Raw genomic sequence first — 26,713 nt, forward strand, 5'->3', positions numbered from 1 at the left:
ACAGCTGATGTTTAAAATTAGTGAGGGAGATATAAGTCTCCAGCTTAAGTGATTTTTGCAATTTGTTCCAGTCATTGGCAGCAGAGAACTGGAAGGAAAGGCGGCCAGAGGAGGTGTTGGCTTTGGGGATGACCAGTGAAATATACCTGCTGGAGCGCTTGCTATGGGTGGGTGTTGCTATGGAGACCAGTGAGCTGAGATAAGGCGGGGCTTTACCTAGCATAGACTAGATGACCTGGAGCCAGTGGGTTTGGCAACGAATATGTAGCGAGGGCCAGCCCACGAGAGCATACAGGTCGCAGGAGTGGGTAGTATATGGGGCTTTGGTGACAAAATGGATGGCACTGTGATAGACTACATCCAATTTGCTGAGTAGTGTTGGAGGTTATTTTGTAAATGACATCGCCAAAGTCGAGGATCGGTAGGATAGTCAGTTTTACGAGGGTATGTTTGGCAGCATGAGTGAAGGAGGCTTTGTTGCGGAATTGGAAGCCGGTTCTAGATTTAATTTTTGGATTGGAGATGCTTAATGTGTGTCTGGAAGGAGAGTTTGCAGTCTAACCAGACACCTAGGTATTTGTAGTTGTCCACATATTCTAAGTCAGAACCGTCCAGAGTAGTGATGCTAGGCGGGTGGGCAGGTTCGGGCAGCAATCGGTTGAATAGCATGCATTTAGTTTTACTAGCATTTAAGAGCAGTTGGAGGCCATGGAAGGAGTGTTGAATGGCATTGAAGCTCGTTTGGAGGTTTGTTAACACAGTGTCCAAGGAAGGGCCAGATGTATACAGAATGGTGTTGTCTGCGTAGAGGTGGATCAGAGAATCACCAGCAGCAAGAGTGACATCATTGGTATATACAGAGAAAGAGTAGGCCCGAGAATTGAACCCTGTGGCATCCCCATAGAGACTGCCAGAGGTCTTGACAACAGGCCCTCCGATTTGACACACTGAACTCTGTCTGAGAAGTAGTTGGTGAACCAGGTGAGGCAGTAATTTGAGAAACCAAGGCTATTGAGTCTGCCGATAAGAATGCGGTGATTGACAGAGTCGAAAGCCTTGGCCAGGTCGATGAAAACGTCTGCACAGTACTGTCTTTTATCTATGGCGGTTATGATATCATTTAGGACCTTGAGCGTGGCTGAGGTGCACCCATGACCAGCTCGGAAACCAGATTGCATAGTAGAGAAGGTACGGTGGGACTCGAAATGGTCGGTGATCTGTTTGTTAACTTGGCTTTCTGTGGACTCAGTGATATCTGGATCATTGCACATTCATACGTATGCTCATTCATTGACATGCTTAGAGACATAGAGTACCTGGTAACACTACATTTTAAGGGGTCCTTATTAAAATGTAATAATGTGTAATTACACTATAACTATAACATGTGTAATTACACTATAAGTATTGTAGTTAAACGTAATAATTCATAGTTACACTATAAAAACAGCATGTAACTTGTGATTGTTACAGTCGATAATTACAGAGTTGTACAACAAATGCGTGTTACCATGCTTTTTACATGTGGGCAAGTTTCCACTAAATTCACCAATTTAGTGTTTTGTTTCTACTCTCAGCATCCGATTCAGTAACAACTTTCACAAGGTTGTAATCTCTTGTGGACAGTTGCACTGGGTGTCCAAGATTAGAAAGGTTGAAGGCTCACTATGCTCTAATTACCAACCCGTAAATGTACACTCTTTAAAATCTCCACATTGTTGCTAGGAAGTTAACCCCAAAAGTGTATAATCTGGGTTAATTTGGTTGAGATTACAAAAACAGATCAGATATACGTCAACCTCTCTGACTGGGGTCTACCATACGGGTGTCATCCCAGATTATACATTTAAAAATGACTTATAGTTAATGTATATGTTTCCCATTATGACAACCTGAGTCTCCTTTACCATCCAAGTGGGAAGATAAACCCACTAGTACACCACAGAGTACTATCTGTATAAGTCAAATATAATTACTAGTTGTTACACTTAATTTTAACGAGCTAAATCCTGTGTATCTTGAGGGGTACTTAAGTGATAATGCCAGAGAAGCCAATGTTTGGAGGGTATATTGTCCGTCAAGGGCCGGCAAACCGTGCCAAAATATCCTCCATACACCGGCTTCGAGGGCATTATCACTTTTATATAACAGGTTACATATTCAAAAACGGTTCGGCTTTGGTTACAACCCTTTTTGGGTCTATATAGAACCCTTTTTTATGGTTATTTTATAGAACCTTTATGCAGAATGCTTCTATAAAGAACAAAAAGAGCTGTGTGCAAACCACACACCCAAATATTTGAATAAACCGCCTCCCCTACATTTCAATTATCATTAAAAGAGTAAAGAACCCTTTTGTGACCTCTGAAGAACCATTGATCCTAGACGATAGTGCACATGTCTAGGCTAGCACGTGTATAGGCTAGGAAATCGACAAAGATCTGTCTTCATCTGTTTCTTTCTGGACTCTGAGACCTTATGGAGATCTGTGGTGGAGAAAAATAACGTATGACAATTTAGCAAATACACAACAATTAGCCTACTAGCTAGCTATAATCAGAGACGGTATAGAATCCTTCCTCCAATATGTCTGCTATCATTATTATCATGATTTCTATCATTTAGGGTTTAGGCCTATTGCTAGGCCTAGCTACCTAGTTGTTATGGTACACAGCTAGCATTATACTAATAATGGTGCTTGCTAACATTAATAAACTAGCTAGTGTTTACATCGAAAAGGAACTACTCATAGGTGAGTTACCACAAGTATACAAAAAGCAAAAAAAAATGCATGGAAAACCTACCTCTCCTGGTTGTACGTTTTTGTCTCTACCACACTTTGCTTATTTCGCAGCAATCTCTTATGTCTGGATTTTGCACATTACCTTCTTATTGATCCCGGTTCTTTGCACACTGTCACTAGGAGTCTGTGTAAACACAAATTGTGGGCATGTTCGAGGTTGTTGTTATTTCGAGCGCATTGCGCAGATGGGCAGATCTTGACGTGTTGCCTTAAACTAACTTCCCAGTGAAAATCTCACTTTTAAAAGTTCTTATTCTGTTAACTCATATCCAAATAATGTTGTTGACTAGTCCTATACGGATGTCGGATCCTAACTTGATCACTCTTTTTTCGCAGAGAATTTGCGTGATCCATCAGGAAATTCAGATCAGCCTCGTGAGTGGCTGAAAATGAGCAGTTCTCTTTCTCTCCATGTGAGGGCAGTCAATTGGGATCAGGGCTTGCTATCAAAATAATGTTCTCTCTCGCTCGCTCAAATACTAGGCCTAGGTCCTATTACTGCAACATTCAAATGTACAAACATTTATCTGAAATGCAGCCATACACATCAACAACCATCATTTTATATATCTTAATAACACAAGATATATATTGGTCTCCATTAGGCTATGACATAAGTTGAGATGACAATACCAACCAGAGGGCGAACATATCTTGAAAGACTTGCAAGCAGGACACCGGCATCATCTTTTAGGGAGCGATAATGAGGTGATCAATAATGGTTGCACTTGAGATCAGCTGTGCGGGTGAATTTAGTGCGTATTGATGGTTTAACGAGACATTAGCTGGCGATAATAAGGATGCTTCCTTTTGAGGCAGGATTTCTAGGCAGGATGTCAAAATTGGCATGTCCCAATCCCATGTATCCTTAGTCGGGGAAGCTATCCCATAACACTTAGCGGTGCAGCGAAAAAAATATTATAATAATCATAATTAATGTCGGACAGAAGTCCCCGCTTGGGATAACATATTCCTGAAGAATAAGTAATAACTTTGCGAAATGTAGGTATAACTTTTATTTATTCAGCAAATTATGTTAAAATGTTCAACAAATGATTGTCATATGAATTTTTCATTCAACTGTTGAGTGACTGTAATCACATTTTACTCCATTGCATTGGCGAGTGGCGCAGCAGTCTAAGGCACTGCATCGAGTGACGCCTCTTGCACTGCATCTCAGTGCAAGAGGCGTCACTGCAGTCCCTGGTTCAAATCCAGGCTGCATCACATCCGGCCGTGATTGGGAGTCCCATAGGGTGGCGCACAATTGGCCCAGTGTCGTCCGGGTTTGGCCAGAGTAGGCCATCATTGTAAAATAAGAATTTGTTCTTGCCTGACTTGCCTAGTTAAATAAGGTTAAATAAATGTTAAAAATGTGGCTTGCCAGGAGAAAACACTCCTGCTCGACTCGTTTGGAAGTAAGACATTTTAACAACATCTGATAAAAAAAAACGTAGGAAATACAACCAACTGTGTTCTGTTTAGCCAGCCAAGTTATTTGTGAATTCTGGTGATGAGTCTATTGTGCTAGCTACCTGCATGCAGTGTCTGTTTACCTAGTTAACGTTAGCTAACTTTCTCTTGCCACTTTCTCATCCCCTATTGTGTTGCACCATCGGGGTTGGTGTTACTAGTTCAAATTACAGGCTAAGTTATTCTACTTTTACTCTAAACAACTATACCAAGCCTAAAAATATACAAAACTGTTAACAAAACGATTGCACATTAATAAAGGTAATTGTGGCTTCAGCGACTTGAACCAGCACTGAAATTAGAAATGGATTCACCCATGTTATTTTTTATAATGCAGATTTGTCAGGACATTGTAAAGCTCATTCTAAAATACAGACGTGATTTCTGTCCCAGCGGATTGCACGGTGTGCAAGTCTTCAATATAGACAAAAATATGTTGAATTATGCTTTTAGTCAAGGGCTGGAACAAAAACCTGTAAACTCCTGTCCTGTCTATAAAAAAAACATATGGGTGTCAAGACTAAATTTGCCCTCATGTACTGAACAATTTATGAATGTTGGAGGTTAATCTCCTTTATATCCCTCACTTGGAAATGACTTATTTTGTACAATGGACTGTGTTTTAAGGACTCATACACAGACACAGGAAAACCAATAAACATTTGAACTTTTAGTGTTGATGTCTTCACGTTTCTTTTTGGGGCTTGGGCATCCGGTGATTACAGTTCATCTGTCTAATCCCCGGCAAGGAGAGAGAAAGGTATCAATAATATGACAATACTGTATTCATTTCATTGAACATATATTCCTGTTTGATATGCATTTATATAATTATGTTATCCTTTATCACATGCCAGTATTTGTTTTATAGCCAATGCATGTAGCTTACATTAGGATACAGTAGCCTAGGCATAATCTATTTAGATTACATCATATCACATTTCAATATTAGTTTTCAATTAATATACAACCATGTTATCTTGAACATTGGTGTAATTTAATAATATGCTCGGTTGTGATAGTTGTATGAATTAATCACAAAGCAAGCCTACTCATTAGAAAAAATATATATATATGAACAGCTCTAATGCAATATTAGCTTTACATTGAAACACCACTATTCTGGCTATTAATCATTCTTAAACAGTCAGTAAACATTAAACAATGTCAAAAAATCGTAGCCTGTATGATATCTTGCATGCAAGCTTACCTGTCATGTTCAAAATGATGGACCAAGCAATATACAAGAGGAGGACCTTATACCATTGGATAATTATTCTGGTCGGTGTCAACTTCATTCATTAATAGGTACTGAGGAAATTGATTCTGTTACTTGTTATTCGTGTCAGATGCAGTGGCAAGAAAAAGTATGTGAACCCTTTGGAATTACCTGGATTTCTGCATAAATTTGACATAAAATTTGATCTTCATCTAAGTCACAACAATAGACAAACATAGTGTGCTTAAACTAATAGCACACAAATTATTGTATTTTTCTTGTCTATATTGAATACATCATTTAAACATTCACAGTGTAGGTTAGAAAAAGTATGTGAACCCCTAGTCTAATGACTTCTCCAAAAGCTCATTGGAGTCAGGAGTCAACTAACCTGGAGTCGAATCAATGAGACGAGATTGGAGATTTTGGTTAGAGCTGCCCTGCCCCATAAAAAACACTCACAAAATTTGAGTTTGCATTTCACAAGAAACATTGCCTGATGTGAACCATGCCTCGAACAAAAGAGATCTCAGAAGACCTAAGATTAAAGAATTGCTGCCTTGCATAAAGCTAGAAAGGGTTACAAAAGTATCTCTAAAAATCAGTCCACGGTAAATCAAATTGTCTATAAATGGAGAAATTTCAGCACTGTTGCTACTCTCCCTAGGAGTGGCCGTCCTGCAAAGATGACTGCAAGAGCACAGCGCATAATGCTCAATGAGGTTAAGAAGAATCCTAGAGTGTCAGCTAAAGACTTATGGAAATCTCTGGAAGATGCTAACATTTCTGATGACAAGTCTACAATACGTAAAACACTAAACAAGAATGGTGTTCATGGGAGGACACCATGGAAGAAGCCATTGCTGTCCAAAAAAGTTTGCAAAAGAGCACCTGGATGTTCCACAGCGCTACTGGCAAAATATTCTGTGGACAGATGAAACTAAAGTTGTGTTGTTTGGAAGGAACACACAACACTATGTGTAGAGAAAAAAAGGCACAGCACACAAACATCAAAACCTCATCAATCAATCTGTGACGAAATGGGTCATATTAAAATCCGACATCTGTACTGGTATTTGTGGCCAAAGTATAAATTGGAGAAAAAAAAAACACTTCAAAAACCCCACCTCAAACAAATGCTTTGTATTTCCTCATAGAACATGTCGTCATCTCCCCGAGGAGGATGAGCTGGCCAATCAGCGATCAAGAGGAGGATGAACTGGCCAATCAGTGGTCTACTTGCGTGAATATTTTTTATGACCTATATATGCCCACACCATTCTGTTGTTGGGGTAACATACTTAACTTCTCTAGGATAGGGGGCAGCATTTTCACGTTTGGATGAAAAGCATACCCAAATTCAACTGCCAGCTACTCATCCCCAGAAGATAAGATATGCATATCATTAGTATATTTGGATGGAAAACACTCTGAAGTTTCTAAAACTGTTTGAATCATGTCTGTGAGTATAACAGAACTTATTTAGTAGGCGAAACCCCGAGGACAAACCATTCAGCTATATATTTTTTTGAGGTCACTCTCTTTTCAATGGAGTTTCATTGGGAATCCAGATTTCTAATTGACCTTCTTGCAGTTCCTACCGCTTCCACTGGATGTCAACAGTCTTTAGAAATTGGTTGAGGTTTTTACCTTTGTGTAATGAAGAAGTACGGCCATCTTGAACTAGGGTCACTAGGGTCACTAGCTACAGTTTGTTTTAATCCTGTATTGAACACAGATCATCCCGTCTTCAATTTTATCAATTATTTACGTAAAAAAATACCTAAAGTTGTATTACAAAAGTAGTTTGAAATGTTTTGGCAAAGTTTACAGGTAACTTTTGAGATATTTTGTAGTCGCGTTTGATTTTCTGGATCAAACGCACCAAATAAATGGACATTTTGGATACATATCGACGGAATTAATCGAACAAAAGGACCATTTGTGATGTTTATGGGACATATTGGCGTGCCAACAACAGAAGCTCGTCAAAGGTAAGGCAATAATTATATTTTTATTTCTGCGTTTTGTGTTGCGCCTGCAGGGTTGAAATATGCTTCTCTCTCTTTCTTTACTCTGTTGCTATACTCAGATAATAGCATCGTTTGCTTTCGCCGAAAAGCCCATTTGAATTCTGACATGTTGGCTGGATTCACAACCAGTGTATCTTTAATTTGGTGTCTTTCATGTGTGATTTAATGAAAGTTAGATTTTTATAGTAATTTATTTGAATTTGGCGCTCTGCATTTTCTCTGGCTTTTGGCCAAGTGAGACAGTAGCATCCCGCCTAAACTCAGATTTTTGGATATAAATATGAACTTTACCGAACAAAACATACATGTATTGTGTAACATGAAGTCCTATGAGTGTCATCTGATGAAGATCATCAAAGGTTAGTGATTAATTTTATCTCTATTTCTGCTTTTTGTTACTCCTCTCTTTGGCTGGAAAAATGGCTGTGTATTTCTGTGACTTGGCTCTGACCTAACATAATCGTTTGGTGTGCTTTCCTCGTAAAGCCTATTTGAATTCTGACATGTTGGCTGGATTCACAACAAGTTTAGCTTTAATTTGGTATCTTTCATGTGTGATTTCATGAAAGTTTGATTTTTATAGTAATTTATTTGAATTTGGCGCTCTGCATTTTTACTGGCTTTTGGCCAAGTGGGACGTTAGCGTCCCACATATCCCAGAGAAGTTAATGAAAAAAATGGAAGGAAAACTATTTCACTCATATTTTAAGTAATTATAAGTAATATTTAATCGAAATCGGTAAACACTGGACAGTTTAATTAATAAATAATGCATCCCATCCAAAAGTGAGAATGTTCGTCAATCGTGAAACCCTTGCAAGGTTACATGATGAAATAAGAGGTTGTCTTACGACCATTTTGTGCATTTATTAACCATTATTCAACCAAGCTTAATGGGCTCACAATTTGGCCAGCGCTGAATGACTATCTCACAATTTTATGAATAACTGTTTATTAAGAGCCATAACTTTTTATTAATGTGTTAAAAATGTTTTTTTGATGCTTAATAAAGTAATTCACCCGTTGTCAAGCCCTGCCATCCTTTGCTACAGTTGCTTTCAAGGTCAAATGTAGCATTCAATTATTTAACTATTTAAACCCCTCGTTTTTGCAATAGCGCTCATAAGCTTCAACGCATTTCAAACGAAAGGTCGACCGGTGCCTGGGTATCATCAATGTGGTTCGTGCAGACTGAAATAAATGTGCATTCGGTTGCTATCGGGAACTTGAACAAGCATTCGTTGTTACATTTCTGTAATTACAGACTGCAATTACCACCAGTTTCATGTTGTTAGTTTAGTGTAACTATGAATTATTAAAATTAATTACAATACTTGTTACAGCGTAATTACATATGTTATATCTAATGTTCTGTCTAGCTCCCCAGGGACTGCCACTTAGAAGAAATATCAGTGCGGGCAGAGAAGCATGAGTTTGAACTTCAGTCAACATTATAGAGTTTTCCCCGTTCGTAACACTATCAACGTTTACCTTTACTGTGGGAATTGTGATCGAATCAACGCAGTATAATCCACTTTCAATGCAACATACCAAAACAAAATGAACTGTGCAAGACTTAGTATGCAAAACTAACTATACAAGAGATTTTGTAGGCAGAACGCATCGGAGTAGGATTATATTCAATCAATCAAATGTATTTATAAAGCCCTTCTTATATCAGCTGATGTCACAAAGTGCTGTACAGAAACCCAGCCTAAAACCCCAAACAGCAAGCAATGCAGGTGTAGAAGCACGGTGGCTAGGAAAAACTCCCTAGAAAGGCCAGAACCTAGGAAGAAACCTAGAGAGGAACCAGGCTGTGAGGGGTGGCCAGTCCTCTTCTGGCTGTGCCGGGTGGAGATTATAACAGAACATGGCCAAGATGTTCAAATGTTCATAGATGACCAGCAGGGTCAAATAATTATAATCACAGTGGTTGTAGAGGGTGCAACAGGTCAGCACCTCAGAAGTAAATGTCAGTTGGCTTTTCATAGCCGATCATTCAGAGTATCTCTACCGCTCCTGCTGTCTCTAGAGAGTTGAAAACAGCAGGTCTGGAACAGGTCAGGGTTCCATAGACGCAGGCAGAACAGTTGAAACTGGAGCAGCAGCACGGCCAGGTGGACTAGGGACAGCAAGGAGTCATCGGGCCAGGTAGTCCTGAGGCATGGTCCTTGGGCTCAGGTCCTCCGAGAGAGAGAAAGAAAGAGAGAAAGAGAGAATGAAAAAGAGAGAACGAGAGAGAATTACTTAAATTCACACAGGACACCAGATAAGACAGGAGAAATACTCCAGATAATGGACTGACCCTAGCCCCCCGACACAAACTACTGCAGCATAAATACTGGAGGCTGAGACAGGAGGGGTCGGGAGACACCCCCGGACAGGGCCAAACAGGCAGTATATAACATATAACAAAGGCATATATATTGCATTGACAGGCACGACTCAGGCACGTTCTCTACATAGACCGGTGCACCATAACCAATCAGAGCTGCAGTAGGCCTATATGCAAATAGACCATTGCCATATATGGATCTGTGCCATTCACTTTGAACTGGACTGTTTTTACAGCATCAGCGGTCGTGAGTAGATGCGCTTGTTTTGAGATCAAAGTGAGAGCTACATGTAGCGATGTGTGCACATTTGTACATGTGTTCATATCCTTTGCTAGTTAGTGAGTTATTAGCCCAGTTATAGATCATTTGTAGTCAACAATGGGGGAGGGATTGCTTCCTACAAGATTAAAAAATGTTTGCACTTCTAGACATCTTTGAAAAGCAAGTCAGATAAAGAGCTTTTTTGTCTTAAAGGGGCAGTGTTGTATTTTGAGACAGGCTTGAATAAGCTACGGGTAGCATAATTTGTCTGATTCTCTGTTAATAGTGCTATGGGAATAATGATGCATTATATTTTGTAAAGTGGTTTCTTGCGTCAAACAACACAACATTTTCAGTCACCTCCGTCTGAAGTGTATAAGTGTATAAACAGGTTAATGTCAAGCCCTGCATGTTCTTTTCAAAAGTCTCATGGAATGTAGACCTACATTGAAAACCACACATTGGCTGCTACTGTACGCTGAACGACAAAACAGCTATTTTCATGTTAAAGTGTTATGGGATGCATTTTCTCCATTGTTTTTGATGGTAGGCCACTGGTAGGCCTACATTATGATCAAATAGCCACAGTCGCCTAATTGACCATTGCTAAAACTAGCTTAATGTGGGTACAGCCTGTGTTCACAGTAAATGCACTGGAAGTTGCACAGAATTTTCATTTGCAACGATCAAGTTTGCGCTCAGCAGACTTGAAATTTGCTCAGTGATGAAACATTTTGAGGGAACATTGGTTATAACACTGTAATGAAGTGTTACTGAGTACTCACATGCCAAGTATGTTTATAGGTATTGTAGGCTATTTCTAGAGCAGTATGCACTCCCATGCACTTCTCAGTAGCTGAATTGGGGACGACTGGGAAAATCAGCTCACTGATGGACATGCTGTCTGTAGGCCAGTAGGGGGAACTTTCCCCTCCAAGCAACGAAGCGGATACTGTACTTCAGAAGGGTCAAAAGGGGAATAATATCTTCACCAAAGCAATTCCTTAGATCTAATCCCACTCTATCCACACAATATCCTAGTTTGACATGGAGACATGCGGTCCTTCATACAGATACATTTGCTCTCTTAGTTTGACCCTGAGATCTCCTTGAGTGGCAGCTGTATAGTGATATTGTGATTGGCTGACCTCTGCGGACCTCTCCAACACCATGTGTCTTTCCAACCGAGGAGAGGGCAAGTTCCAGTTGGCTGAATAACCTCTCCTTCATAGTGAAGTTAGAAGAGGAGAGGAGGGTGGAGGGTTCCGGAAGACCACACTTTAAAATTGGTCTGTAACACCTCTCCGTAACATCTATCTCCCCTTTTCGAAAAAGCCCCCCCCCCCCTCCTCTCTCTCAATTCAATAAATGCCTTATTGGCATGAATGGGTGGTTGCCACTGTTGCCAGAGGAATGTACAGTATATGAAGTATCACATAAATTAACAATATGTTTGAGCAAAAATAATAAAATATATCAATAACAAAAAATTATGCTTGTAAAATCATTTGTGAAAAAAGTAAACAAACAGCAACAATTGACACATTTAATATACAAGGGTTCATGTGTATGACATGGCTGAAGCTATTGTCTCTCTTATATTACGACAGAACTGGACATAATCTGCAGCAAGATCTACCGTCTCTACATTTTCTTTTAACAAAATGCAGATTTTCTCCTAAACAGGCAGTTCCAAAAATCCTGCAACTCTTTAATTACATTTTGGGCAGTGGACTAGGAAGTGCGGCTCATTCTGTACTTCACCCAACCCACAGTGCTTACATAGTCTTTCTTCTTCTTTGTTTTTGCCAATGATTAGTGTATGCATTTTGATTAGAGATTTGTATTTGTTTGAATTTTGTTATTTGTGGTCGAATAGTTTAATTTAGCTGGTGCTTTTGGGTCAGTTGCTTAGGGTCACCAGAATTTGGTAGGTCTTTTTCAAGTTCTGCCCTACAGACAGTAACGCATTACATGCATCTATAATCACATTTTTCTAGCTTACCGTTGAGCAGACGCGTTTTTAGGACTTCCATACAATGGGGGAACATTTTTAGCAGGATGTGGGGAAAAAATTGGCTTTTCATAAACACATTTCATGCAGTTTACATCATTTACATGATGGCCACATGCGCAACTCTCTTCAGGTAGGATGCAATTTTGGAACTTAAATTTATAAAGGTTTTCGTATTTATAGTAATTTGTTTTATCATGATTATATTGTATATCATTGATATTATTTTAAGCCTATTTAAAAAAAAATCTAAACCAGTTCTTTAAATAGCCTATGCAGAACCTGTTTTGTTTCATTCTGTTGAGACATTTCCGTTCGCTAAATTAAGTTTGATCTGTGTTTTGAATTGTGTTTTCCGTATTTAGTTTAAGATAGTTAAGTAGGCCTGCTGTAAAATAAATATAATTAGCCTATTGCTGTCATTTGTTGGGTACGGTAGGCAGTAGCCTTTCTTGGTAATTACTGAAATATAGCCTGTTCAAAACTTCTTTGTTGTAAAGTATACGCTGGGAGTCGGGAAGCAAGTTCAGGGAGTGGCTTTTAATAATAAATAACACAAGGAACAAGAAACATGAGTAGCGTACAGACATGAAACAACGGAACAGAAACAATAACGCCTAGGGAAAGAACCAAAGGGAGTGACATTTATAGGGAAGGTAATCAGACAGGTTATTGAGTCCAGGTGAGTCTGATGATGCACTTGTGCGAGTAACGATGGTGACAGGTGTGCGTAATAATGAGCAGCCTGACGACCTCGAGCACCGGAGAGGGAGTATACGTGACATTTGTGAAGGTTTAAACCAGTTTGCAAGTGTTTTGTTTCAATATGTTGGGCCATTTTCTTTGGCCAAAGTAAGTTTTTCATATTTTCCCTATAAATTTTTTATTTATTTAACTAGGCAAGTCAGTTAAGAACACATTCTTATTTACAATGACGGCCTACCCCGGACGACGCTTGGCCAATTGTGCGCCTCTCTATGGGACTCCCGATCACGGACGGTTGTGATACAGCCCAGGATCAAACCAGGGTCTGTAGTGATGCACTGAGATGCAGTGCCTTAGACCACTGCGCCCCTTTGGGAGTCATTGCCTTGACTTACTTTTGATGTTACCTTAATAAAGTCATACAGTGGATGCCATATCATTTGGCCAATATCCCTAATATATTGATGGCACTGGCTGTGTGGGTGGACGGCTTAATGGGTTATCCATCCAATTCTCAAATATTCAATAAGTTAAAATGTTCCCGGTCACTTGTCTGGTGCATGGTTTCCGTTAGCAGGTAATAGCCGGCTTTAGACAGATAAAAAAATTGAAAAGCCAATAAATAAAACTGGCACACAGGCCAATTGTTCAGGATAAGAAGAAAAAAATCCCGTTGCGAAATAATGCTTTTTAGCCTATTCTTGATGGAAAACCAGTCGATGGAAAAACATTTGACCCATGCTTATTGGTCTACACACTTATTGGTCTACACACTTTCTTTCCCGCTAATTGTACTATGAAAAAACATTAGCATACCGTCTTTTGTGCATTGCTGCACTTATAATGTGAAGAAATAGGCCTAATAGTTTATCCACATTTAAGCTAAATGTCCTAATCTTAGGCATCAGACTCATTGCTTTTAGTTGTATGAATTTGGGATCTATTGTCCCACAACTGTCCCAGAGTCTGTTTGAAATAGGCAATTTTTCTCGACAAGCTGACTAATAGAATAGGTAAACTTTTCTACTATCGGGGACAGTAGATTGACATAGGCTAGTGATTTTGCTGTCTGTTACTCGTCTTGTTGGCTGAGGAAATTTAAATGTGGACTGTTATTCTAACATCTTCAAAGTGCGCATCTGAAGGACGGACTTTGTGGCATCCTCGACTTGCATGTTCTATTAAGATGAATTACTATAATCTAAATGTGATTTCTGTCATTCTGAGCACTGTGGGTGGACGCCCTAATCAGGTTAAGCACCCAGTAAATTTCTCAAATGTCTGGTAAATTAAAATGCTACAGGTCAAATGTCAGGTGCCACATTTTTCATTATGGAAAACCTGGTCTGGCGCCATATATACAGTACCAGTCAAAAGTTCTGTCATTACTTTAAGACATGAAGGTCTGTCAATGAGGAACATTTCAAGAACTTTGAAAGTTTCTTCAAGTGCAATTGCAAAAACCCTCAAGTGCTATGATGAAACTGGCTCTCATGAGGACCGCCATAGGAAGGAAGACCCAGAGTTACCTCTAATGAACTTATCCTCTGCAGCAGAGTTAACTGCACCTCAGATTGCAGCCCAAATAAATGCTTCACAGAGTTCAAGTAACAGACACATCTCAACATCAACTGTAAGAAGAAGAGACTTGCTTGGGCCAAGAAACATGAGCAATGGACATTAGACCAGTGGAAATCTGTTCTTTGGTCTGATGAGTCCAAATTTGAGATCTTTGGTTTCAACTGTCGTGTCTTTGTGAGACGCAGAGTAGGTGAACAGATGATCTCCGCATGTGTGGTTCCCACCGTGAAGCATGGAAGAGGAGGTGTGATGGTGTGGGGGTGCTTTGCTGGTGACACAGTCAGTGATTTATTTAGAATTCAAGGCACACTTAACCAGCATGGTTACCAAAGCATTCTGCAGCGATACGCCATCCCATCTGGTTTGCGCTTAGTGGGACTATCATTTGTTTCCAACTGGACAATGATCCAACACACCTCCAGTCTGTGTAAGGGCTATTTGACCAAGAAGGAGAGTGATGGAGTGCTGCATCAGATGACCTGGCCTCCACAATCACCTGACCTCAACCCAATGAGATGGTTTGGGATGAGTTGGACTAAAGAGTGAAGGAAAAGTAGTCAACAAATGCTCAGCATACAGTATGTGGGAACTCCTTCCAGACTGTTGGAAAAGCATTCCAGGTGAAGCTGGTTGAGAGAATGCCAAGATTGTGCAAAGCTGTCATCAAGGAAAATATATTTTGATTTGTTTATACATTTTTTATGCTACTACATGATTACATATGTGTTATTTCATAGTGTTGATGTCTTCACTACTATTCTAAAATGTAGAAAATAGTCAAAATAAATAAAAACCTTTGAATGAGTAGGTGTGTCCAAACTTTTGACTGGTACTGTATGTGATCCACCATCTTGATTCGGTCATATGTAGCAACATTACATTTTTCTTTATTTACATGAAAGTAGAGACTAGAAAATGGCCTGTGGATGTTTTGGTACACCTACTAGAGAGCACCTCTTTGTCTACACCCATGCAGCATAGTTCACACCCTCTTAAGCCTTAGCCCCACCCATCTCTTTAAGGATTCACGTGTGAGGCCATGTGCTAAATTCACTGAGTAAGGTAGTGTAGTAAACATCCAAATATTAAGAGTAAAAGTGTTGAAGGTAGTAGCAAAAAGTAGTGGTAAAAATACCCTTTATCTAGTCCTTGGCCTATATCCTAATCAGACTTTGATGCAGGTCATGTTGTTCTTCACATTACCATCTCTGGTAAACACACGCTATAGCAAATCAAATCTATGTTTATTTGTCACATGCACAGGATGCAGGAAGTGTAAACATTACAGTTAAATGGTTACTTGCATAGTGGACCCATAATCCCAACCCATACTACCATACACCATGCATGAATCTCCAGGTAGCTTAAGCTAAAGCTAACCAACTAGGTTCAATGTTAGCTAGCTAGCAAACATTAGGCTATAACTATTAATGCAAATGGTGACAACAACACTGTTGATCGCCGTTTCTTCCCATCACTGTCATCTGAAGACTCTACAATGTCTGGTTCAATTAAAATGTTTTTACCTAAAATCAGGGGTTTCCTCATCATCTGATTCATTTTCAGAGTCAGACAGAGTCAGCATGGCACGATCGCCCTCCAGAAAGTAGTCCATCACAACCTTTTCCCACTGACCTTTGTCGATAGCGCCTGTTAAATTCAGGTCAGAAATGTTGAAAGCATTAGCAACATTTTTGCAATTCTTCATGATATCGTTCAAAAAAGCCACAGGAGACAGGATTATCTACACATACTGAGCAGCTCATGTTATAGACAGAAGCACGCTACATGGCAGACCAATCCAAACTTCTCTCGGTATGTCCAGCCCATCCATTATCTTAGCCAATCATGGCTAGCAGGAAGGTCCCGGTCTTTTTCCACAGACTCTTAATTTAACAATTTTATTTGTATTTGAAGTTTGTTATTAAGGCACATGAAAGTTCACATGTTCTAGAAGGCATTTCTGCCAAAAAACAATTTTTTTGATAAAATAAATATATACAGTATTTACGTTCAAATGACTCTCCTGTGAAGTAGTGATGTGCGACACATGCCTAGCTTCCTGGCACGGGTCACACACACACACACACACAAATGTATATATATATATATATACAGTATATATATATATTTATACACATACATACAATTATATATTCACACACACACACACATATATATATGTATACACAGTTTTAGGCCACAGTAGGCTACAAAATAAACTTTCCAGTGACACTGACTCACCCAATGATGAAGATGAAGTCTAGGCTACTCACCGGTGATGGCCGATGCACTTGGGCCAATAGCCATCTCTAGATAAGCTACTTTGAAAAACAGTGCTGTTCGCTCAGAATCGCTCAAAAGTTGTGAAAAAAATTGTTGGCTTCTACGGACAGATTGTTCTTCTCTTTTCAGCAGTAGGCATTTGACAGATTGACAGCCGCAACAAACCAAATAAATATAATCCATAGATGGCAGTTCCCATTCACGTCAGAACTGGCAGCCATCGGTGGTGTGCCATCGGTGGTGTACCACTGAGTTTAACAGTCTATGGCCACAATGCAACAAGCTGTTTTACACTGAACAAAAGTGTAAAGTGTTGGTCCCATGTTTCATGAGCTGAAATAAAAGACCCCAGAAATGTTCCATTCACACAAAAAGCTTATTTCTCTCAAATATTTGGCACGAATTTGTTTACATCCCTGTTAGTAAGCATTTCTCCTTTGTCAAGATAATCCATCCACCTAACAGGTGTGGCATATCAAGAAGCTGATTAAGCAGCATGATCATTACACAGGTGCACCTTGTCACACAACACAATGCCAAAGATGTTTCGAGGGAGTGTGTAATTGACATGCTGACTGCAGGAATGTCCACCAGAGCTGTTGCCAGAGAATTGAACATTCATTTCTCTACCATAAGCCGCCTACAATGTCGTTTTAGAGAATTTGGAAGTATGTCCAACCGGCCTCACAACTGCAGACCACGAGCATGACATCATGTGAGCAAGCGGTTTGCTGATGTCAATGTTGTGAACAGAGTGCCCCATGGTGGTGGTGGGGTTATGGTATGGGCAGGCATAAGCTACAGACAAACACAATTGCATTTTATCAATGGCAATTTGAATGCACAGAGATACTGTGATGAGATCCTGAGGCCCATTGTTGTGCCATTCATCCGCCGCCATCACCTCATGTTTCAGCATGATAATGCACAGCCCCATGTCGCAAGGGTCTGTACACAGTTCCTGGAAGTTGAAAATGTCCCAGTTCTTCCATGGCCTGCATACTCACCAGACATGTCACCCATTGAGCATGTTTGGGATGCTTTGGATTGATGTGTACGATGGCGTGTTTCAGTTCCCGCCAATATCCAGCAACTTCGCACAGCCATTGAAGAGGAATGGGACAACATTCCACAGGCCACAATCAACGTTATTCGAAGGAAATGTGTCGCATTGGATGGTGGCAAATGGTGGTCACACCAGATACTGACTGTGTTTTTGATCCACGGCCTACATCTTTTTTAAGGTAACAGATGCATATCTGTATTCACAGTCATGTGAAATCCATAGATTAGGTTCTAATGAATTTACTGTATTTCAATTGACTGATTTTCCTTATATGAACTGTAACTCAGTAAAATCTTTGAAATTGTTGCATGTTGCGTTTATATTTTTTGGTTCAGTATATATTTGTCACGCTTACTGCCCAAATTGCTGCCTTCACGACTGTAAGTGCTTGTAATAAAACTTAATCCACAGCAATATTGTAGAAGCTATTGATCCTCTGTGGCTACTGTAACAATTCCAATGGTGGAATGAGAGAGTCAGGTGCAGAGAGCAGGGTAATCTCCAACAAGTGGATATTTATTTCTTCCAGAAATAAATTACATAAACGGCGACGCCACACAAACAACGGGCGCGTCAAAATACTGTCCAATAAAAGTAGGACTGAAATCCACTATAAGGAACACCACCAACACAAACAGAAAAAACAAGCCCGCACAAAAGTCGGCGGGCCAACTGGGTTTAAATACCCTCTAACCTAAACACAAAACAGGTGATACAAATTAGACTAACTCAAAAGAAAACAGAAAAGGGGATCGGTGGCAGCTAGTAGACCGGAGACGACGACCGCCGAGCGCCGCCCGAACGGGAAGAGGCACCATCCTCGGCGGGATTCGTAACAGTACCCCCCTCCCGACGCGCGGCTCCCGCAGCGCGCCGACTCCGGCCTCGAGGACGACCCGGAGGGCGAGGAGCAGGGCGATCCGGATGGAGGCGGTGAAAGTCCCTCAAGAGGGACGGATCCAAAATGTCCCCCACCGGTACCCAGCATCTCTCCTCCGGACCGTACCCCTCCCAGTCCACGAGGTACTGCAGGCCCCTCACCCGGCGTCTTGAGTCCAGAATGGCTCGTATCCTATACGCCGGGGACCCCTCGATGTCGAGAGGGGGAGGAGGGACCTCCGGTACCTCACCTTCCTGCAGGGGACCAGCTACCACCGGCCTGAGGAGAGACACATGAAACGAGGGGTTAATACGATAGTAAGAGGGAAGTTGTAACCTATAACACACCTCGTTTATCCTCCTCAGGACTTTAAATGGCCCCACACACTGCGGCCCCAGCTTCCGGCAGGGCAGGCGGAGGGGCAGGTTTCGGGCCGAGAGCCAGACCCTGTCCCCTGGTGCGAACACTGCGGTGGCGGTCAGCGCTCCTCTTCTGCCGTTCACTGGCCTGCCTGAGAGAGTCCTGGACCGCTCGCCAGGTCTCTCTAGAGCGCTGTACCCACTCCTCCACCGCAGGAGCTTCGGTCTGGCTCTGATGCCACGGAGCCAGGACCGGCTGGTACCCCAGTACACACTCGAAGGGCGACATGTTCGTTGATGAGTGGCGGAGTGAGTTCTGGGCCAACTCCGCCCACGGGACGTACCTCGCCCATTCTCCTGGCCGGTCCTGGCAATACGACCTCAGAAACCTACCCACTTCCTGGTTCACTCTTTCCACCTGCCCATTACTTTCGGGGTGATACCCAGAGGTGAGGCTGACCGAGACCCCCAGACGCTCCATAAACGACCTCCACACCCGGGACGTGAACTGGGGACCTCGATCAGATACGATATCCTCCGGCACCCCGTAATGCCGGAAGACGTGGGTAAATAGAGCCTCCGCAGTCTGTAGGGCCGTAGGGAGACCAGGCAATGGGAGGAGACGACAGGACTTAGAGAACCGATCCACAACGACCAGAATGGTAGTGTTCCCCTGAGATGGAGGAAGATCCGTCAAAAAATCTACCGAGAGATGAGACCATGGCCGTTGTGGAACCGGAAGGGGTTGTAACTTCCCTCTCGGTAGGTGCCTAGGAGCCTTACTCTGAGCGCATACCGAGCAGGAGGAGACATAGAGTCTCACGTCCTTAGCCAAGGTGGGCCACCAGTATTTCCCTCTAAGACCACGCACTGTCCTCTCCATCCCCGGATGACCCGAAGCAGGTAGTGTGTGAGCCCACCGAATCAATCGATCACGGACACCAAGCGGTACGTACCTAAGGCCAGTCGGACACTGGGACGGCACAGGTTCTACCCTCAACGCCCGCTCAATGTCCGCGTCCACCTCCCATACCACCGGAGCCACCAGACAAGAGGCGGGAAGGATGGGAGTCGGATCGATGGGCCGGTCATCCGTGTCATAGAGACGAGACAGCGCGTCGGCCTTAGTGTTGAGGGAACCTGGTCGGTAAGAGATCGTAAATCTAAAACGAGTAAAGAACATGGCCCACCTCGCCTGACGCGGATTCAGTCTCCTCGCCTCTCGGATATACTCCAGATTGCGGTGGTCAGTCCAGATGAGAAAAGGGTACTTCGCCCCCTCAAGCCAGTGTCTCCACACCTTCAGGGCTTTTACCATAGCTAGTAGCTCCCTGTCCCCCACATCATAGTTCCGCTCCGCCGGACCCAGCTTCTTAGAAAAGAAGGCACAGGGACGGAGCTTCGGTGGCGTGCCCGAGCGCTGTGATAGCACGGCTCCAACACCAGCCTCGGACGCATCCACCTCCACTATGAACGCTAATGAAGGGTCCGGATGCGCTAACACGGGAGCCTCAGTAAACCGTGCCTTCAACTGGTTGAAAGCTCCCTCTGCCTCGGCCGACCACTGTAGACGCACCGGCCCTCCCTTTAGCAGTGAGGTAATGGGTGCCGCCACTTGACCAAAACCCCGGATAAACCTCCGGTAGTAATTGGCAAACCCTAAAAACCGCTGCACCTCCTTTACCGTGGTTGGAGTCGGCCAATTACGCACGGCGTTAACGCGGTCACTCTCCATCACCACCCCTGAGGTGGAAATGCGATAACCCAGGAAGGAAACGGCTTGTTTGGAGAACACACATTTCTCAGCCTTGACGTATAGGTCATGCTCCAGCAGCCGCCCAAGGACCCTGCGCACCAGGGAGACATGCGCGGCGCGTGTGGCAGAATAGATCAAGATGTCATCAATATACACTACCACACCCTGCCCGTGCAAGTCCCTGAGAATCTCATCTACAAAGGATTGGAAAACGGCTGGAACATTCTTTAACCCATACGGCATGACGAGGTACTCATAGTGGCCTGATGTGGTACTAAACGCTGTTTTCCACTCGTCTCCTCCCCGAATACGCACCAGATTATACGCGCTCCTGAGATCCAGTTTTGTGAAAAAACGTGCTCCGTGGAATGATTCCACCGCCGTAGCGATGAGAGGTAGCGGATAACTAAATCCCACTGTGATTGAATTTAGACCTCGATAATCAATGCACGGACGCAGACCTCCCTCCTTCTTTCTCACAAAAAAGAAACTCGAGGAGGCGGGTGACATGGAGGGCCGAATGAACCCCTGTCTCAGAGTTTCCGTGACATATGTCTCCATAGCCAACGTCTCCTCCTGTGACAATGGGTACACATGACTCCTGGGAAGTGCAGCGTTCTCCTGGAGGTTTATCACGCAATCCCACCGTCGATGAGGTGGTAATTTGGTCGCTTTCTTCTTACTAAAAGCGATAGCCAAATCGGCATATTCTGGGGGAATGCGCACAGTGGAAACCTGGTCTGGACTCTCCACCGATGTGGCACCGATGGAAACTCCCACACACCTACCTGAACACTCCTCTGACCACCCCTGAAGAGCTCCCTGTCTCCAGGAAATGAGGGGATTGTGAATGGCTAGCCAGGGAACCCCCAACACCACTGGAAACCCAGGTGAATCAATAAGGTAGAAACTAATCTGCTCCCTATGATCCCCCTGCGTTACCATGTCCAGCGGAATCGTGGCCTCCCTGATCAGCCCTGACCCTAACGGTCGGCTATCTAAGGAGTGCACAGGGAAAGGGGGGTCTATCTGTACCAACGGAATACCCAATTTACGGGCTAGTCCGCGATCCATAAAACTCCCAGCTGCGCCTGAGTCTACTAGCGCCTTATGCTGGAGAGAGGGGAAAAACGCAGGGAAAAAAATAACCAAAAACATGTGACCGACAGGAAGCTCTGGGTGAGTCTTGTGCTTACTCACCTGGGGTGACCGAGAAGTATTCCGCCTGCCATCTCTACTCCCAGAGGCGCTCCTCCAGCACCGGTCTGAAGTGTGTCCTCTCCGGCCACAATAGGTGCAAGAGAAGCCACCTCCTCCGGCCCCCCTAGATGCAGCCCCTCCCAACTCCATCGGAGTTGGAGCGGGAGGGCTGGGAGGTGGAACTGACAGGACCCCCTCTGAACGCCCGCGGGCAGCTAGCAGGTTGTCCAGTCGTATAGACATGTCAATTAGCTCATCGAGAGAGAGTGTAGTGTCACGACAAGCTAGCTCCCGACGGACGTCCTCCCGAAGGCTACATCGGTAATGGTCCATCAGGGCCCTGTCATTCCACCCCGCACCAGCAGCCAAGGTCCGGAACTCCAAGGCGAAGTCTTGCGCACTCCTCGTCTCCTGTCTGAGGTGGAACAGTCGCTCACCCACCGCTCGGCCCTCCTGAGGGTGGTCAAATACGGCCCGAAAGCGGCGGGTGAACTCTGGGTAGTGGTCTCGAACCGAGTCTGGGCCGTTCCAGACCGCATTAGCCCATTCCAGGGCTCTACCCGTCAGACAGGAGATGAGGAGGCTAACACTCTCCTCTCCAGAGGGAGTCGGATGAACGGTGGCCAAGTAGAGCTCCAACTGGAGCAAAAACCCCTGGCACCCAGCCACCGCTCCGTCGTACTCCCTTGGGAGCGCGAGACGCAATGCGCCTGAACCAGATGCCGACGTTGAAGGAGTAGGTTGCGACGTCTGGGAAGGAGCTGGGGTAGACGTCGGGAAACCACTCCTCTCCCATCGCTCCATCCTCTCCATCATCATGTCCATCGCCGACCCAATCCGATGGAGAACGGCGGTGTGATGAAGGACACGCTCCTCCATCGATGGAAGAGGGGTGGTTGCTGCTTCTGCTGACTCCATGGTTAGGTGCGGGCTTCTGTAACATTTCCAATGGTGGAATGAGAGAGTCAGGTGCAGAGAGCAGGGTAATCTCCAACAAGTGGATATTTATTTCTTCCAGAAATAAATTACATAAACGGCGACGCCACACAAACAACGGGCGCGTCAAAATACTGTCCAATAAAAGTAGGACTGAAATCCACTATAAGGAACACCACCAACACAAACAGAAAAAACAAGCCCGCACAAAAGTCGGCGGGCCAACTGGGTTTAAATACCCTCTAACCTAAACACAAAACAGGTGATACAAATTAGACTACCTCAAAAGAAAACAGAAAAGGGGATCGGTGGCAGCTAGTAGACCGGAGACGACGACCGCCGAGCGCCGCCCGAACGGGAAGAGGCACCATCCTCGGCGGGATTCGTAACAGCTACAGTAAATAATGTTTGCTGGTGTAGTATTTTTAATGGTCTTATTTATGTCTGTTCAGACAGGAGGAATATAATTGTGGGAAAATATATTTTGTAATAATTTTGTCAGCATATACAATTAACTTTAATTTTAGGGTGTCCCAGAGATGTAAATTGTTCTAATATGGTAGTCAGTTCATTTACAGTATATAAATATTGAATACAATTGGACTAATATTGCAACCTTGTCTAACTCCTCTGTCCTGACCAAAGAATAGTTTTATTTTCTTGACAACTTTATACAACATTGGTTTTCCTTATAGATCACATCAATAATATCATATACATTGCCTCTTAAACCACTTTGAATGAGTTTTAAGAACATACCTTCATGCCATATGGAATCAAAGGCTTTTTGAAAGTCTATAAAACAGGCAAATGTTTTTCCTTTGTGAGTTTGGTGGACATTTTTTGGGACAAATGTGTGGAGGGTATATACACTACATGACCATAAGTATGTGTACATCTGCTCGTTAATCATCTCATTCAAAAATCATGGGCATTAATATGGAGTTGGTCCCCCTTTTGCTGGTTTTCCACTAAATGTTGGAACATTGCTGTGGGGACTTCCATTCAGCCACAAGAGCATTAGTGAGGTCGGGCATTAGGGATTAGGCCTGGCTCGCAGTCGGTGTTCCAATTCAAAGGTGTTAGATGGGGTTGAGGTCAGGGCTCTGTGCAGGCCAGTCAATTTCTTCCACACCGATCTCGACAAACCATTTTTGTATGGACCTCATCTTGTGCACGGGGGCATTGTCATGCTGAAACAGGAAACTTTAGAGTACCTACAAAGTCTGGGTCTGTGCTTTTCACACCAAAGTTTGAAGACCACAAACCTGAATGTTATAGCTGCTTATCCTTAAGGATGCTATATTTCAAATCCTCCTTTATGTGTTTAACAGTGGAATGCTTAATATGTGAACCAATTTGTTATCATTGTGGGTGTTATCATGTGTTATAACATGTTATGGGGATAAAATAATAGTTAGGTGTAAACTTTTAATAATTAAACAATAAAAAAAGGCTACATATCATATAGTACTTTACCCTGGATGACATCTGTAGTGGATGTATGTTTTTAGTTCAGTATGCGTATCTTAAAGCAGATTACAGCAACAGGTCTCTTATCTGGCTCTGGTTGTCCTGTACTGAGGACACTGTTGTAGTCACTACTGCGTAACTCTTCTGTACTGCCTGTTTTAGCTGGCTGGGTGGGTGCTCTGTCAGGGATGACTCGTGGGGGGGCATGAGGACCAGGAGCAGCATGGTGACTGGGGCCAGTGGGAATTTGGGCTCCCTGTAGTTTGTGGCTCCTTGGATGTTGAGGGGCCCTGGGACTCTTGTAGTGCTGATTAGAGTCTCTGGGCTTGGTGTGGGTATTGGAGGGGGACCTGTCCCCGGCAGTGTCTTTCAGGGTTTTTGTGAAGAACCTGACTCTGTTCTTGCTGAGGTGGTCATAGAAGTGATGAGGTTGAATGTCCTCTGAGAGCAACTCCATGGCAGTGTATGTGGTGGGGCACCAGAGCTTGATGACTCTTCCCTGGCAGTGTGGCCGGGCTGGTGCCTGATGACCTCTTCCTTCAGTTCCTGTAGCTCTCTCTGTAGGTCTTGCAAGTGGCTGTGATCGACAGTGGTGGCCACTATCTCTCTCAGGCGACGCACTTACATTCTGAGGGCCTGGTTGTCCTCCTCCAGTTCTCTAGTGGCTGACTGTAGCTCCCTGATCTCACTGGGCTGCTGTTTCCCCTGAGTCACCAGGCTGGTGTCTTCCTCTGTCAGCTCTTGACTGCTTCTGCTCTGGCAGGTCAATGATTTCTCCCTGAACTCAGAAACGTCTCTTTCTAGAACAGATAGACTTTCTGAAAGATTTGATGTCGGAGGAGAGTCTTAGAGAGACGAGTCTGCTGTCAGAGCTTGGAGGGGTTGTCTTCTCCTGGATTGTGGTCTGTGGAGAGGCTGCTTGCTCCTTTGCTTCTTCTCTTAGGGACTATAAGTCTTCCTGGAATTTCCTCAGGCTGCTTTCCCTGGACCACGATGGTGCCGATATGATTGACGTTAACGGTGAGGCAGTGGCAGTTTGTCCTCATTAATTGTTATCTGTCTGCCTTTTCAATGTTTTGGGTATTTCGTGCACAACAGGGTGCCAGGCTGAGGGGCTCTCAGTATGAAATAAGACATTTATTGTGGTTTTCTTCCCCTATAGTATTGAGAAGTCTGCCACCAAGGTCTCGGGTGATTCTCTCATTACTTTACTTTTAACATTTTTCCTTTGCCTTTAAAAGAGCAGACATCTGTATGGTATATAATCTCCATTTAGATTTTCTATTGCTGATTTCTTTACTAGCTCTTTCCAAGCTTGCTCAGCTTTCTTTTTTATTTCAGTTCACAGATCAAGTATCTCTCTCTCTACCTGGAGAGGATGTGGGCATGACACGTAGCAGTGGGGTAGTTACCGGGGACAACAAGCCCTTCTCTGTGTGTCGCGCCAGCCCCCCTTTCATTAGCCTGGCCTGATCCGCGAGATGGGAGCTGGAGATTACACAAACAGGGGGGGGGGGCACAGGGGACAACACACACCAACACACACATTCTGAGAGCTAGGGTCTATCCCCTTCCTTCTCCCAGAAGCGTAAGGAACACTGTGCCTCTCTTCTGCCTGTGTTTGTTTAGAATAGAGCCTATAACCTTAGAGAGAAATTCTCTCTCTCTCTCTCTCTCTCTCTCACTCTCACTCAGGGCGAGCTGGGAGCCCCTGGTCCTAATGGAGTTCCCGGGCTCATTGTGAGTATAAACAGCCATGTGACATGTGCACTCTTAGAATTAAAGTGTTCCAAAAGTGTTATTTGACTGTCCCCATAGGAGAACCCTTTTTTCTTTACAGGTAGAACCTTTTTGGTTCCAGGTAGAACTCTTTTTTGGTTCCAGGTAGAACATTTCGTGGTTCCATGTAAAACCCTCTGTGCTTCTAGATAGCACTTTTTTTTCTAATTGTGCACCGTCACTCTGCTCCACTGCACTCTCTAGGACACTGATTGGTTTGGGGATGCCTGTTTATATTTAAGCAATAAGGCCCGGGGGGGGTGTGATATATGGCCAATATACCACAGCTAAGGGCTGCTCATATGCACGACGCAACACGGACTGCTTGGATACAGACCTTAGCCATGGTATATTGGCCATATAACACAAACCCCAGAGGTGCCTTATTGCTATTATAAATGGGTTACCAATGTAATTAGACCAGTAAAAATTAGTGTTGTGTCATACCCGTGGTATACGGTCTGATATACCACGACTGTCAGCATGCAGGGCTCGAACCACCCAGTTTATAATTTGTCTTGTTGATGATAAACAGATAAATATAGGTCCC

At 43.4% G+C, this 26,713-nt stretch overlaps 1 protein-coding gene across 1 annotated transcript in view; it reads left to right on the forward strand.

The window, feature by feature from the left end:
- The window catches only part of LOC120051593 (collagen alpha-1(XXVII) chain B-like), a 203,848-nt gene that overhangs the window by 121,584 nt on the left and 55,551 nt on the right, over positions 1–26,713 (forward strand). The window contains exon 20 of the mRNA XM_038998511.1: positions 26,080–26,124. Coding sequence (XP_038854439.1) covers positions 26,080–26,124 — 45 coding nt within the window. The remainder of the gene's footprint in view (positions 1–26,079; positions 26,125–26,713) is intronic.

The sequence above is a fragment of the Salvelinus namaycush genome, chromosome 1, assembly GCF_016432855.1.
Source record: "Salvelinus namaycush isolate Seneca chromosome 1, SaNama_1.0, whole genome shotgun sequence".
NCBI classification, from domain to species: Eukaryota; Metazoa; Chordata; class Actinopteri; order Salmoniformes; family Salmonidae; genus Salvelinus; species Salvelinus namaycush.